At 38.5% G+C, this 15089-nt stretch overlaps 1 protein-coding gene across 1 annotated transcript in view; it reads left to right on the plus strand.

The window, feature by feature from the left end:
* Positions 1-15089, plus strand: part of LOC140144396 (brefeldin A-inhibited guanine nucleotide-exchange protein 1-like) — a 101229-nt gene that overhangs the window by 35207 nt on the left and 50933 nt on the right. Inside the window, exons 17-27 of the mRNA XM_072166208.1 lie at positions 1404-1608; positions 2003-2123; positions 3604-3638; positions 3898-4153; positions 6804-6969; positions 8363-8514; positions 9601-9888; positions 11813-11957; positions 13131-13268; positions 14148-14317; positions 14740-14891. Coding sequence (XP_072022309.1) covers positions 1404-1608; positions 2003-2123; positions 3604-3638; positions 3898-4153; positions 6804-6969; positions 8363-8514; positions 9601-9888; positions 11813-11957; positions 13131-13268; positions 14148-14317; positions 14740-14891 — 1828 coding nt within the window. The remainder of the gene's footprint in view (positions 1-1403; positions 1609-2002; positions 2124-3603; positions 3639-3897; positions 4154-6803; positions 6970-8362; positions 8515-9600; positions 9889-11812; positions 11958-13130; positions 13269-14147; positions 14318-14739; positions 14892-15089) is intronic.

Consider the following 15089-nt stretch of genomic DNA (forward strand, 5'->3'; position numbering starts at 1 on the left):
AACATCATTTGGGTGTATTTGTGAGACATTTGGGTGTATTTGGGAGACATTTGAGTGTATTTGTGAGTCATTTGGGTGTATTTGTGAGTCATTTGGGTGTATTTGTGAGCTATTTGGATGTATTTGGGAGACATTTGAGTGTATTTGTGAGTCATTTGGGTGTATCTGGGAGTCATTTGGGTGTGTTGTGGATATATATTTAAACTACGACTGCAATTTAGCAAGCGCCAACATCTTTGAGCATCTGGTCAATGACCTTTCCAAGATAGCACAAGGTCGTCAGGCTATCGAGCTAGGGGCCACTCCCCAGCAGGAAAAACGTATGCGAATGAAGGGACTTCACTGCTTAGTGTCAATATTGAAATGTATGGTGGAGTGGAGTAAAGACTTGTATACTAATCCTAATATGCAGACCAATCTAGGTAAGAAAAACATCATTTGGGTGCATTTGTGAGCCATTTGGGTGTATTTGTAAGCTATTTGGGTGTATTTGTGAGTCATTTGGGTGTATTTGTGAGCCAGATGGGTGTATTTGTGAGTCATTTGGGCGTATTTGGTTGTCGTTTGGGTGTATTTGTGAGCCAGTTGGGTGTATTTGTGAGTAATTTGGGTGTATTTGTGAGCCAGATGGGTGTATTTGGTATTAATTATTCCCTGTAAGCTAGTCCTAACCCTTGCCCTAACCCTAATTTTGTGTAATATTACTTACTCTAAATCTATCATTACTTTAAGCCATATAAAATTAAAATAAATTAAGGAATTTCGAGAACAGAATTGGCTCTAGCACCTATTTTTCAAGCAATTATGACAAGTGATATATCATTTTAAAGGTTGTGTTAAATAGATTTCAACTGTTTAATGATCTGAGAAACTCAATAATGTGACTTGACCCTGGGTTTGTTTTAATGATCACATACTGTAACATATGCATAGGACTGAGGACACCCCCAAGTTTTGTCAAAATTCTGATTTGTACATGCTTGTAATACATATAAACATACCCTGCAAAAATCAATGCTTTATAAGTAGGTGATGTATGCTACCATCTCACCATGTTGCTGATTGGCTCAACCAATCAGCAGGTAGTACTCATGGGATTAAGCCTCTTCAGCCCTACCACCATTCTTACCATGTTGCTGATTGGCTCAATAAGTCATTATAGTCTTCTTGTAACCAATCAGCAGGTAGTACACATGAGAAACCAGTCGGCAGTGACAAAGGAGACACAGACAGTTCCTGCCTCTCATACAGCAATTCTGATTGGTTTATTACTTAATATATCCATCTAAGTGACCAATTGAAATACAGCTTCAAAATATTTTAGCTCAGTCCTACCAGCATTCTTACCATGTTGCTGATTGGCTCAATAAATCATAATAGTCTTCTTGTAACCAATCATATAGGTCAAGAGAAACCAGTTGGCGGTGACCAAGGCGATGCAGACAGTGGGCAGGGTACCATGACCAGTTCAGGCAGTCAAGCATCGCTGAATTCAAACCATTCCTCATCTAACCCAACATTATCCACACCAACCACACCAATGGACAATCCAGAACAGTTTGAGTCACTCAAACATCAGAAAGAAATATGGGAACAAGGTGTAGAAATGTGAGTATAGCAAGCCACACCACTGGTGAAGAAATCAGTAAGAATTCCCTATTGTGAACTACATAGCATGGGCTTTATATGTTTTTTGTTCTTAGTGTAATGACCTAGCATATGATGACTGCCTACAGTCTATTTAAGTCTGTATATACCTATTGACTGTGTTGGTTTTGGGCTATTCCAGTTGAAATCCATACACCCCCTATGGAAGACATGACATTAATCTTCCACACAGGGAGTGGGAATTTCAAATAAGTTTACCTTAATGGGTCACTCCATTTGAAATCTACACCCCCTGTTTCATAAGGGTATGTGGATTTCAACTGGAAGAGCCTATTTATATGTAAGATAAAATGTAAGGATTTAACTCCATCTTCTTTGTTGCTTTATTTTGTAGTTTTAACAACAAAAAAGCAATCAAAGGAATCCACTACCTACAGGAGCAAGGTCTGCTAGCAAAGAGACCAGAAGACATTGCAGAATTTTTCCATAAGGATGTGGCAGGAAGATTAGATAAGGTAAGGGATGAACCCTAACCCTAATGCTAATAATGGTTTGCATATTAAGGATAACAAATTGTAATTTTTTCGTAACTGTGAATGATCCTAACATTGCAGAATAAGTCCAGTGGTTCTCCAAAATCGCCAAAAACTTTGAAAAAAAAAATTAGAAAAATAAACAAAAATAGATATTTTTTTTACCAAGATACCGATTGCAAATATCAGGCTGATCCGCAATTCGATGCGATTATGGGTGGAGCCCAATTTAAAACTTAAAGTTTTGAGTATTTTTCCCCTCCCAAGAAATCTCATGCACATAAGGTGGAAATGGCACCCCTTATACTAAGCATTGGTATCTCCATTATAGATGATGAATATGAAACATATTTATTTGCTACAGGCAACCTGATACCTCTCCAAACCCTGTAAACACCAGGGTTACCATGACATAAACCAGGGTTACCAATAAACCAGGGTTACCATAACGTAAACCTGGGTTATCATGACATAAACCAAGGTTACCATGACATAAACCAGCATTTTAATCGGTCAGGTGTTCATTGTCTGTTTTTGCAAATGCCCGTAAAAAGTTACCAACATCTATGAAAGAAAAAAATGTTCACTTTACTTGGGAGTTTTTTTTCAGTCAAAACCAATCCACTTTGCCTTGTCATAAACCAGGGTTACCATAATATAAACCAGGGTTACCATAACATAAACCTGGGTTATCATGACATAAACCAAGGTTACCATGACATAAACCAGCATTTTAATCGGTCAGGTGTTCATTGTCTGTTTTTGCAAACATTTTGTTTGTTGCCAGAGTGTGTGTCTTTTTAAAACATCTCATTCTATATGAATCACCATGTTTCTACATGTGTTGTATGTGCTGACAATTCACCGTAAAGATTAGCCTAATGGTGCATAAAATTTGAATTTGTATAGTGCATTTTTCCAGAGGATTCAAAGTGCTGTAATTTCACTGCCACTGGTGAATCATCAAGAATCGGATCACATCTACTTACTGGGCCAGCATAGATCCTGGCGCTAACCTATCTGCACTTAGATTGTAACATCCACCAATTATCTGAGCAGCTTCCCAAATTCCTTTCGGTGAAGGAAGTTTTTGATAACAAAACAACTAATCACCAATTTTGAAGCAGGAGGAAATGAAGAAACTGGAGATCCCGGAAAAAAACCTGCGAGGGGAAGCATGAATCGGGATAAACCAACTGCACATACAGTCCTTGGGCATGGCTGGGGCTTGAAGCTGCGTATGGGGCCCTTGACATAATTGGAATTTTAGGCACAAACTAAAAGTGCCCTCCCGTAAAAATCCCACCAGCAAATAAGGGCATGGACCCTTAATTCTTGAGGAATTTTTAGAGGAGGAGCTCTCTAAATTGTACATGTTAAGCACCATTAGTCAAATCTTTACAGTATTCCAATATTTATAGCCATCATGAAAATATTGTTGTATTTATGTTTTTACTTTTAGACTGTGATGGGTGACTTCATGGGTGAAAATGAAAAGTAAGTACCTATCGTATCAGACTCATACTTTTTATAAGCATTGCTTGTTTATTTTAATTTACTGCTTCTACAGATGGGCAGGTAAATCACCAATTTCAAATGGAATAAGCTCATTTCTTCCATTTGAGTCCTCACCTCAGATTCAACAAGTAATATAACAGAGCCCCTGATTGGTTTATTTCATGATATAATCATCTAAGTAACCAATCAAAAGAGTTTTTATAGACTTATCTTTTCTTTCATTGCTCTGTGTATGCAGGTTTAACAAGGAAGTCATGTATGCGTATGTTGACCAAATAGACTTCCGAGGCAAGGATTTTGTTTCTGCTCTACGTTTATTCCTAGAAGGCTTTCGATTACCGGGAGAAGCCCAGAAAATTGACAGAATGATGGAGAAATTTGCATCTCATTTTTGCTCCACCAATCCTGAGCAGAGTATATTCGCAACGGCAGATGCCGCATACGTCTTGGCGTATTCAGTTATTATGTTGGCTACGGATTTACATAGCTCACAGGTAAGGTTATGTAACGGCAGATGCCGCGTACGTCTTGGCGTATTCAGTTATTATGTTGGCTACGGTTTACATAGCTCACAGGTAAGGTTATGTAACGGCAGATGCCGCGTACGTCTTGGCGTATTCAGTTATTATGTTGGCTACGGATTTACATAGCTCACAGGTAAGGTTATGTAACGGCAGATGCCGCGTCGTCTTAGCGTATTCAGTTATTATGTTGGCTACGGATTTACATAGCTCACAGGTAAGGTTATGTAACGGCAGATGCCGCGTACGTCTTGGCGTATTCAGTTATTATGTTGGCTACGGATTTACATAGCTCACAGGTAAGGTTATGTAACGGCAGATGCCGCGTACGTCTTGGCGTATTCAGTTATTATGTTGGCTACGGTTTACATAGCTCACAGGTAAGGTTATGTAACGGCAGATGCCGCGTCGTCTTAGCGTATTCAGTTATTATGTTGGCTACGGATTTACATAGCTCACAGGTAAGGTTATGTAACGGCAGATGCCGCGTCGTCTTAGCGTATTCAGTTATTATGTTGGCTACGGTTTACATAGCTCACAGGTAAGGTTATGTAACGGCAGATGCCGCGTACGTCTTGGCGTATTCAGTTATTATGTTGGCTACGGATTTACATAGCTCGCAGGTAAGGTTATGTAACGGCAGATGCCGCGTACGTCTTGGCGTATTCAGTTATTATGTTGGCTACGGATTTACATAGCTCGCAGGTAAGGTTATGTAACGGCAGATGCCGCGTACGTCTTGGCGTATTCAGTTATTATGTTGGCTACGGTTTACATAGCTCGCAGGTAAGGTTATGTAACGGCAGATGCCGCGTCGTCTTAAGGCGTATTCAGTTATTATGTTGGCTACGGATTTACATAGCTCGCAGGTAAGGTTATGTAACGGCAGATGCCGCGTACGTCTTGGCGTATTCAGTTATTATGTTGGCTACGGTTTACATAGCTCGCAGGTAAGGTTATGTAACGGCAGATGCCGCGTACGTCTTGGCGTATTCAGTTATTATGTTGGCTACGGATTTACATAGCTCACAGGTAAGGTTATGTAACGGCAGATGCCGCGTACGTCTTGGCGTATTCAGTTATTATGTTGGCTACGGATTTACATAGCTCGCAGGTAAGGTTATGTAACGGCAGATGCCGCGTACGTCTTGGCGTATTCAGTTATTATGTTGGCTACGGATTTACATAGCTCGCAGGTAAGGTTATGTAACGGCAGATGCCGCGTACGTCTTGGCGTATTCAGTTATTATGTTGGCTACGGATTTACATAGCTCGCAGGTAAGGTTATGTAACGGCAGATGCCGCGTCGTCTTAAGCGTATTCAGTTATTATGTTGGCTACGGTTTACATAGCTCGCAGGTAAGGTTATACTAGAAGTAAACAAATGTTGTATTTAATTATTGCTCCACCATTCCTGAGCATGATGGTGCTGTCCCAGTGGCCCGCTACTAAAATAACTTTAGCAGGACAAAAGCGTGCGAAACTTTGTGCAATTTTAATGCTAAAATGGGTCAAAATGAGGCTAAAATGAGGTCAAAATGAGGACAATTGTGGCCTAAAACTGGGCCAAAGGATGATGCACATTGCAACTTGATTTGTCAATTTTGTCATGGCATTTGGAGCCAGGGGTGACTTGTTCCCCGGAGGACTTGTCCCCCATCAATATACCTATGATACAACCTCATGCACTAAGGCAAGTACACTAATCATTATGCTGGTTTCATACTTTGGTGGTGCTTGTGCTGAGCATCATGATGCTTCATTGTGCTGCTTGCATTTTCTGCAAGCGACAGTCACCAAGCGGCACGCCGCTGAGCGGCAGCAGCATGACTTTGAAAGCCAATGTTTTGGCCAATGGCCAAAAACTGTATCTCGGTCAGAGCAGCAATGTTCCCGAGTTGAATTGAATTCAACTGTTAGCAATTTGCCACTTTGGACAATCGGCTTGCCGCTGGTCATTGCTAGCGTTTCTGGTGCGACTGCGCATTAAAACAAAATGAGCGGCAAAGCAGCAAGCGACAGGCAAGTATGAAAGTTGAACCACCACTAGGCCATGCTCTTATCTCATTTCCCAAAATTCTCATGCACCAAAGTATCTCTTTTTTTGTCAAACAGCTAAAGAGGAAAATCACCAAAGACATTTAGGTGTATTCCTAATACATTTGGGTGTATTCTTAATACATTTGGGTGTATTCCTAATACATTTGGGTGTATTCCTAATACATCTGGGAGTATTCCTAATACATTTGGGTGTATTCCTAATACATTTGGGTGTATTCCTAATACATTTGGGTGTATTCCTAATACATGTGGGTGTATTCCTAATACATTTGGGTGTAGTCCTAATAAATTTGGGTGTAGTCCTAATATATTTGGGTGAAGTCCTAATACATTTGGGTGTAGTCCTAATATATTTGGGTGTAGTCCTAATACATTTGGGTGTATTCCTAATACATTTGGGTGTAGTCCTAATACATTTGGGTGTAGTCCTAATACATTTGGGTGTAGTCCTAATACATTTGGGTGTATTCCTAATACATTTGGGTGTATTCCTAATACATTTGGGTGTATTCCTAATATATTTGGGTGTAGTCCTAATATATTTGGGTGTATTTCCTTACAGGTAAAAAGGAAAATCACCAAAGAGCAATACATCAAGATGAATCGTGGCATCAATGATAGCAAAGATTTACCAGAAGAATATCTATCTAATATCTATGAAGAAATATCTGGCAATGAAATCAGGTTAAAACCGACTTCATCAACGAAAACCTCAAAACAGGCATCGGGTAAGTAAAATTGTAGATACATCTATACAGCTAAATCATTTTCTTTTCTTTTTTTTCTTTGTCAATCCGTTCAATTTTATTTTATTAATTTTTTTGGTATAGTTTCTTATAGTTTCCCCTAAGCCCCAGGGTCTAGTATTGTGATGCAAGAACTGTTTTTTTTTTGTTGTTGTTGTTGTTGTTGTTGTTGTTGTTGTTGTTGTTGTTGTTGTTGTTGTTGTTGTTGTTGTTGTTGTTGTTGTTGTTGTTGTTGTTGTTAAATTGAAAGAAAACACATTTGTGACCCATCACATCGAAACAGACCACCTTGCAGCAGAAATTAAATTGGAGATTTAAACACTAGGATAAACTGCTGCTTTTTAGCTTGAAAATGACACCTTACTTGTTGAAATCAGATACAGTAAAAATGTTTTATGAGGCAAAACAAGCTCAGAATTCTTTTTATTTTCTTAATATTTTTTCATCATCTTACATTGTTATCTGCCAATGAAGCTAGCCGCGAAGTGGTCTGTTTCGATGTGATGGGTCACATTTACTGTCTTGACTGCTTAACCCCCTGAGCACTACCTGCCGATCTAATATTGCCTCTGATTGGTTAATTACATGATATCTTCACTTAAATCACCAATCAGAATGGAGTTTTGCGAATAATTCACCCCAATTTTTTTGTGTGGTGAAATTATTCTAACAATGTTGGTGATTGGTCCAATTGATAATGTAAACTTCTTTTTGACCATTAAGCAGGTAGTTCTCATGGGGTTAACTGTAGAACTCTACGGGGGATTTCATGTCTTGATTAAGACATTAATATTATTCAAAACTGCTATTGTCCTACAAACACAGCAAATTTGGTGGATTATGATTATGATTAAGTGCATGTTTGTTCTGAAAACATTTAACCAATTCATTAAAAAAGATTGTACATTTTGGCTTTCTACGGATGTGACTTCCTCTCACACACATAAGAAATGCACTCCGATAGGTTGATGACAACATTTAGGTTGATGACAACATTGGATTAAATGGACTGCACTGCGCCATGATTACGGTAAAGGACACCGGTTCAAATCCCTTGTTTGGAGCGAATCGATAAAAGCATGTAGGGCCTCTATATGGAACAGCCAATTTGCCGGTGAAGTGTTACGTGTAATCCGATTATCACCATATCAACTGGATCATGCTTTTGAGTTCTACACCACGATAAAAATGATCGCAACACAAAGTCTGTAGCATGCACTATCAATTCCAAAAGGTGTGTGATCCAGTTACCAGGGAGTTACATAACCACTTCGCTGGCGAATTGCCAGTGATCTAGAGCAAGTGACTTCATACCGACCGACCAACCACATTAATTTATAGCATTAATATACCCTTTCCAATTTGTTGCCCACAGATGTGAAAAGTGAGAAGCAGCGACAACTTCTATACAACATGGAGATGGAAGCCATAGCAAACACAGCCAAAGTCCTCATGGAAAGTGTCAGTCATTTCCAGTCAAGTTTCACCAGTGCTACACATCATGAGCATGCCAGACCCATGTTCAAAGTAAGTCAGCCCCCCACCCCTGTCCCTTTAACCTTGGCACAGACCCCTCTCCTTAAAAAAGAGAAAAAAAATATGCAACCATGCAGTTTCAGTCTCGTTTGAGTATTTTAAAAACACACATGATCATGCCAGGCTTATAATGTTTAAGGTATAGCAAATCCCATTACCCCTCTCCACATGACGGGTGTCGTCTGCAGATGAAAACTTCCAAATTTTCTTTAAAAATTCAAAACTTTCAGAATTTGTAAATTTTTCATGACCCTATTCGGAATCAGCATGAAAATTGAGTACAAACAAGCCCAGTATTGGGTCAGTGGTTCTTTAGATAGATCTTGCTTATTTTTAGAAAATATCTCAAAACTTGCGGCTTTTTATAAGAAACCTATGGGTAGCACACAGAGTATTACCCATATTATCAGACTGCTACAATAATTGCCTGCCATTTTTTTGTAATTTTGAGAACAAGTTACAAAATATGGTTCAAACAGGCTTTTAAGCATAATCTTTCCACAAGAACAAATGATAATGAGACAAATTAAAGGGAATAATAACAAATAAATAGGGTGACTTGGGCAATTATAAATGACTTTTAGCAATGGCATTTAGCAATTATCGTAGCAGGCTGGCGATATTGAGTATGTGTGCTAATTCCAGTCACATAAGGAACATAATTATATGCAATGACTTTTAAAGTGAGTTCCTACCCCCCCCCCCCCATCACCTTAGTCTAAACATTTCCATAAATCACAGGGTATCCAAAATGTTCTGCCACAGCTCTCATAACTTTACCTTTGTAAATGGAATTCCCATAATTCCATGATTGTATGCTTGCATGTAGATTTTAATATCTATCTTGTAACTTGGGCTATTCCAGTTGAAATCCATACACCCTCTATTGAAGACATGACCTCATTCTCCCACACGAGGTGTAGATTTCATATGAAGCCACCAATTCATGTAACCCCATTTGGATTGATGCATTGATTGACGTATTATTTGATTGCTTGCTTGCTTGCTTGCTTGCTTGCTTGATTGATTGATTGCTTACTTGATTGCTTGATTGATGTCCTCTGTTTATTTCCATAGGTGACATGGACAGCGTTAATAGCAGCATTTAGTGTCGGTCTCCAGGACTGTGATGACCCGGAGATTGCATCTCTATGCTTGGATGGTATGCGATGTGCAATACGTATAGCATGTATATTCCGTATGGAGACAGAACGTGATGCATACGTTCAGGCGCTGTCCCAGTTCACGTTACTGACGGCGAACTCATCAATAACGGAAATGAGAACAAAGAATATAGATACAATAAAGACATTAATCACAGTGGCGCATACGGATGGCAACTACTTAGGAAGAGCTTGGTTAGAGGTAGGTTTTATTAACAGTGCTCCTGATTGGTTAAGTACATGATATAATCATCCGAGTAACCAATCAGAGAATAGATACCTTAAAGGTTAGAGGTAGGTTTTATTAACAGTGCTCCTGATTGGTTAATTACATGATATAATTATCCGAGTAACCAATCAGAGAATAGATACCATAAGGTTAGAGGTAGATTTTATTAACAGTGCTCCTGCTTGGTTCATTACATGATATAATCATCCGAGTAACCAATCAGAGAATAGATACCATAAAGGTTAGAGGTAAGTTTTATTAACAGTGCTCCTGATTGGTTAATTACATGATATAATCATCCAAGTAACCAATCAGATTATAGATACCATAAAGGTTATGGATTTTTTCAAGTCTAGGCACAATCAAACAAAGTGATTTGAATACACTTTGAAACACACAAATCTCGCCCATGTATCGACTGACCTGTGGCATGCTAAGTCGCATCCCGTGTTGTTGATCTGTTGGGTCTATATTAAAATGTATCGTTTTACCATCCCAACTCATTTTGTGGACTTTCATCCCTGATTACCTCGGCTCAAAACAAACCCCTCAGATTTCCAGCAATGACCTCAAAACAGATAGCACACAGTTATATATGTTTAATTGGTGCTCTGATAATCGGAGCACTCGATGTGCTCCATTAATTGGGGCAACCGATAGTGAAAGTAAACATGGTGCCTTAAATTGATTGAAGTGTAGTCAAATTAGGGTGCAAATTCTGTGTGCTCTTGTTGGTTTCAGCAATATAAAATTCTAGCTTAATAACTGTCCAACTGTTATTTGGAGGACATTATGACAAATTTAAACATTTTGCCTTTGGAACCGAGGAATATATATCGTTATGAACACAGCAGAATGCCGAATACGCAAAATTGCTGTTCTGAGTAAATGGCGTTTGAAAATATTGGCACCATTCCATTGATCCTTCTTAAAATGTAGAACATTCGTGAGCGCTCATTTGAAATGTATATTATAGAAGTGAATGTACACGAATTATTGGCAATACTTGCATGTTCTGAAATAATCGATATATCCCTCAAAACGCGTTTTAACAGCTATTCGGCTTCATGCTGTATCCATGTTGTCTCTACAACTGCACACAGAGAGGTCGAATACGCATTCAACTACGTGTAAACCATAGCACGCATTCTTGATTTGGGGCGTTTGTGTAGAAATTACTGGTTGTCCTAAGGCTATGTAGACTTAACTTGCTATATAAGTTATAAATAGTCATCCCTGTAATATTTAGCAAAAACACAAGGATTTTAAAGCAAAAATATTAATATTGGCCTATATTTTGCGTATAATTTTACAGGATTTTCCAATTTCACGGGCGCGCACTCACATTATTAAACCACAGCAATATCATGTGGGGAATGTTTGTACTTATTTTGGTATCACTGGATAGAAGATACCTACAGCTATACGTTGGTATCAAATATATTAGTATAGGACATGTAATATAGAAAATTTGGGGTTTCCCACTATAATACTACAGATCAACATGATTTGTACAGCTAAGTATACGATTCGTCTCTCTGCCGAATTCATTTATCGCACTTAGGCGCGATTCGTCCAAATAAAAATTTCAATAACTACGTCAGTGAGTAAGATTTACCATTAATTTTTGGTGGAAATAAAAGATAACCTGAAACATAAGCATAAGCATACAAAAACTCAAATTGCTCAAAATTCTCGATTCGTCACTCTGCCGAATTCATAACGATATTATGAGGTAGGAAATTGGATCAGATGTGTAAAACAAATTGGCTACTAATAACTTTGTAATTGTTTATTATAAAAGTCTTGTGTATTTATTGGAAAAAAGCATGGAACTTGTGGACCATTTTGTTTGTTGAATCGTGTCCAATGTGTCTTTATTTTAATTTATTTTCAGATATTGAAATGCATATCTCAGTTAGAATTAGCACAACTCATTGGCACAGGGGTGAAAAGGAAATTCCTAAGTAACTCAACCACAACTAGCTCAAGTGGCAATGCTAGCCAAGGACACCATAATGACCTGCTGGATTCAGGAGATGGTAAGTGTTTGTGTGTGGGTGGGGGTGTGTGTGGGGGGAGGGGGTGTTTGTAAACACTGGCAAACAAATTAACCTTTAAAAATTCAAAACAAACAGTTTTGGTTCAGTGGTTTTGAGATACCTCTTGATATTTTCAGAAAATGTCTGAAAACTTTGAAGCCTATATGGTCAGCAAGTAAAGCATTATAAATTACATGCACACATGTATAACAGTGGATAGTTGACTAAATTATAATTCTATTCAACTGGACTTACTATTTATGATGGCTACGGTATCACGTCATATCCATGACGCATCATCAGGCCGAGTGATCTTGAATTGGCTCTGTATTCTTGACCTGTGACGTCCACGATGGTAGAAGTGGCGTCACACGAGAGTCGTCGAGGATCTTCCTGATGGTCGGTTCGTAACTCTTGGACAAGTTGTGGCGTAGTCCCCTCCATGATTCAAGGTTGGCTCCTCCCTGCGAACATATATCGCTTCTTTCACCCCTCTTTCATACCACCTGTGTTCTTTATCAAGCACAATAACGTCCAATAACGAATACAGAGCCAATTCAAGATCACTCGGCCTGATGATGCGTCATGGATATGACGTGATACCGTAGCCATCATAAATAGTAAGTCCAGTTGAATAGAATTATAATTTAGTCAACTATTTGATCTACCTGGATGATTGAGAATATTCATAAATATAACAGTGGATGCACAGGATACCCACGGTTCCTGGATGGTGTCACTAGGTCTTTAATTCCCATTAAAATGCATTATAAACAATGCAGTTAGAGGTGTATGATGAGTATGGGCTATTCAATTTGAAATCCATACACCCTATGGAAGGCATGACCTTGCCTTCCACACTTTGACAGGGAGTGTGAATTTCAAGGTACCTGAATGGGTGACTCAGTTTGAAATCTACATTCCCTGTGTGGGAGATTAAGGTCATGTCTTCCATAGGGGGTGTATGGATTTCAAATAAAGTAGTCTACTGACTATTCTTACCATGGATCAATACATGATATAGGCCTCTCATATATGTGTTATGTTAAAAAAAATTTAAAAAACAAAATTAAAAATTAAAACCAGTAATACATTGTAAGAGATGTGTTATGTTAATTTAAAAAAAAATAAAAAAAATAAAAGTAATAAGAGATGTATTTCTGTTGCTTTCAGTTGCCAGAGTAGCCAACCTAGATCACAAGAAGATGGCCAGTTTACAAGAAGCAATGGGAGAGACGTCCTCACAGAGTATTGTTGTAGCAGTAGATAGAATATTTACTGGATCCACTAGGCTGGATGGTGATGCAATAGGTTTGTTTGTTTGTTTGTTTGCATCATAATGATTGGCCAAATTTGTTGTGTTTGAAGGTCAACAGATCAATTTTGACATTAAGTCATAATTATGACTTTATATCCGACATAGTAACTCTATGTTAAACAGCTGAAATAGCCAGTGGGGTTTCTTTCACTTTACCTTGTTATTTAAGCTTAAAATGGACAGAAACTAGAAACTCCTTCCCGGCAGTTACGACTAATATTATTTCATCATTTTGGTAAAGAATAACAAATTAAAATATTGATGGAAATTGTAAATTAAACAATTAAGTGCAGACATGATGTGCCACACAACAGCACTCATGACGGATGTGTACAGATTCTGATATTTACTGTCAAACTGGTGCCTTGAGAATCTTTAAAAAAAAAACGCAGTGATTTATAGTGCGCTACGCTTTGAGGCACAATGCCTAGACGTTGATCCACAAGCCTCAGCACACTTTACAGGTTGTCGCTGTAACAGCCCCACATCATTCCATAAACCATTTAACAACAAATCAGGGACTTTGCTGCTACAAGAGCACACACCCTAGACATTCCACAAATAACCAATGCAACCAGGATCAGCTCCCGAGCTTAGTACGGGTTACAACGAGACAATTAGCAGCAAGTTCCTTTTCCAGGGGAATTTCAAGCTAACTCAATTTTCCACAAGAGCATACTAGGCACCACCAGGGTTCGAACCCGCAACCTCTCGCACCATAGTTGAACGCCTTAACGTTTGAGATAACTTGACTGCTTTAAAAGCTTTTACAAATTAATTAAATTATACAAAATAATCGTTGACTTGGGTAGAAATGAAGTTGCGCTGTCAGTTCAGTAATATTCACTCATCTTACTTTCTCTTGTTTACAGTTGACTTTGTGCAAGCTTTATGCCAAGTATCAGTAGAAGAGCTTCAGTCACATGCATCACCCAGGATGTTCAGCCTCACTAAGATAGTTGAAATCTCCTACTATAACATGGGACGTGTACGTGTGCAGTGGTCCAGGATATGGGCCATACTTGGTGACCATTTCAATAGGGTGAGTGCCAAAACTTGTCAGCGCCTTGACTCGCTAATAAGTGATAGCCAAGTAGCCCAATTGTCTCAAAAATTGACAAAGTTGCTCCTTCTGGCAGCCATCTTGAATTCAAAATTAATAATTCCAAAGTGGCAGAAATGTATTCCTTATATGCCACAGATGCATATCTTCTTAAGTTTAGGGTATTTATAAATTGTTATGCATTTTAGCTCATTAGCCTCATCCATTTGCTGCACAAGGCAAAAAATGGTGAAAATATTTCAAAATGATCCATATTATATATAAATCACATAGTGACTAACGTTAGCACAACAAAGCAAGCAAAAACTCATGGCTCAAAACTCATTTTTCTGACCAGATTGTAGGCTAACTAATAATGAGCTACTATGAAATATTGATTGTAATTTTTTCTGCCTACTCAGGTTGGGTGTAATCATAATGAAGACGTGGCATTCTTTGCAATAGACTCGCTACGACAACTCTCTATGAAGTTTCTGGAGAAAGGCGAACTGCCAAACTTCAAATTCCAGAAAGATTTCTTGCGACCATTTGAATACATCATGAAGAGAAACAAGTAAGTTCTTACAGAGCCTGTGATTGGTTAATTAAATGTAATAGCTATCTGAGTAACCAATCAACAAAGCTGATACATTTTAATTGTAGGTGCTGAGAAAGGCTATTGACCTTTTTTAGTAGACCAGATTTGCAAAACACAGCCATAGCAATACATATTCAAATTCTTTGAATACCCAATGGGCAGTAGAAGTCTGGT

This window comes from Amphiura filiformis, unplaced genomic scaffold (assembly GCF_039555335.1).
Source record: "Amphiura filiformis unplaced genomic scaffold, Afil_fr2py scaffold_52, whole genome shotgun sequence".
In the NCBI taxonomy this organism is placed as follows: domain Eukaryota; kingdom Metazoa; phylum Echinodermata; class Ophiuroidea; order Amphilepidida; family Amphiuridae; genus Amphiura; species Amphiura filiformis.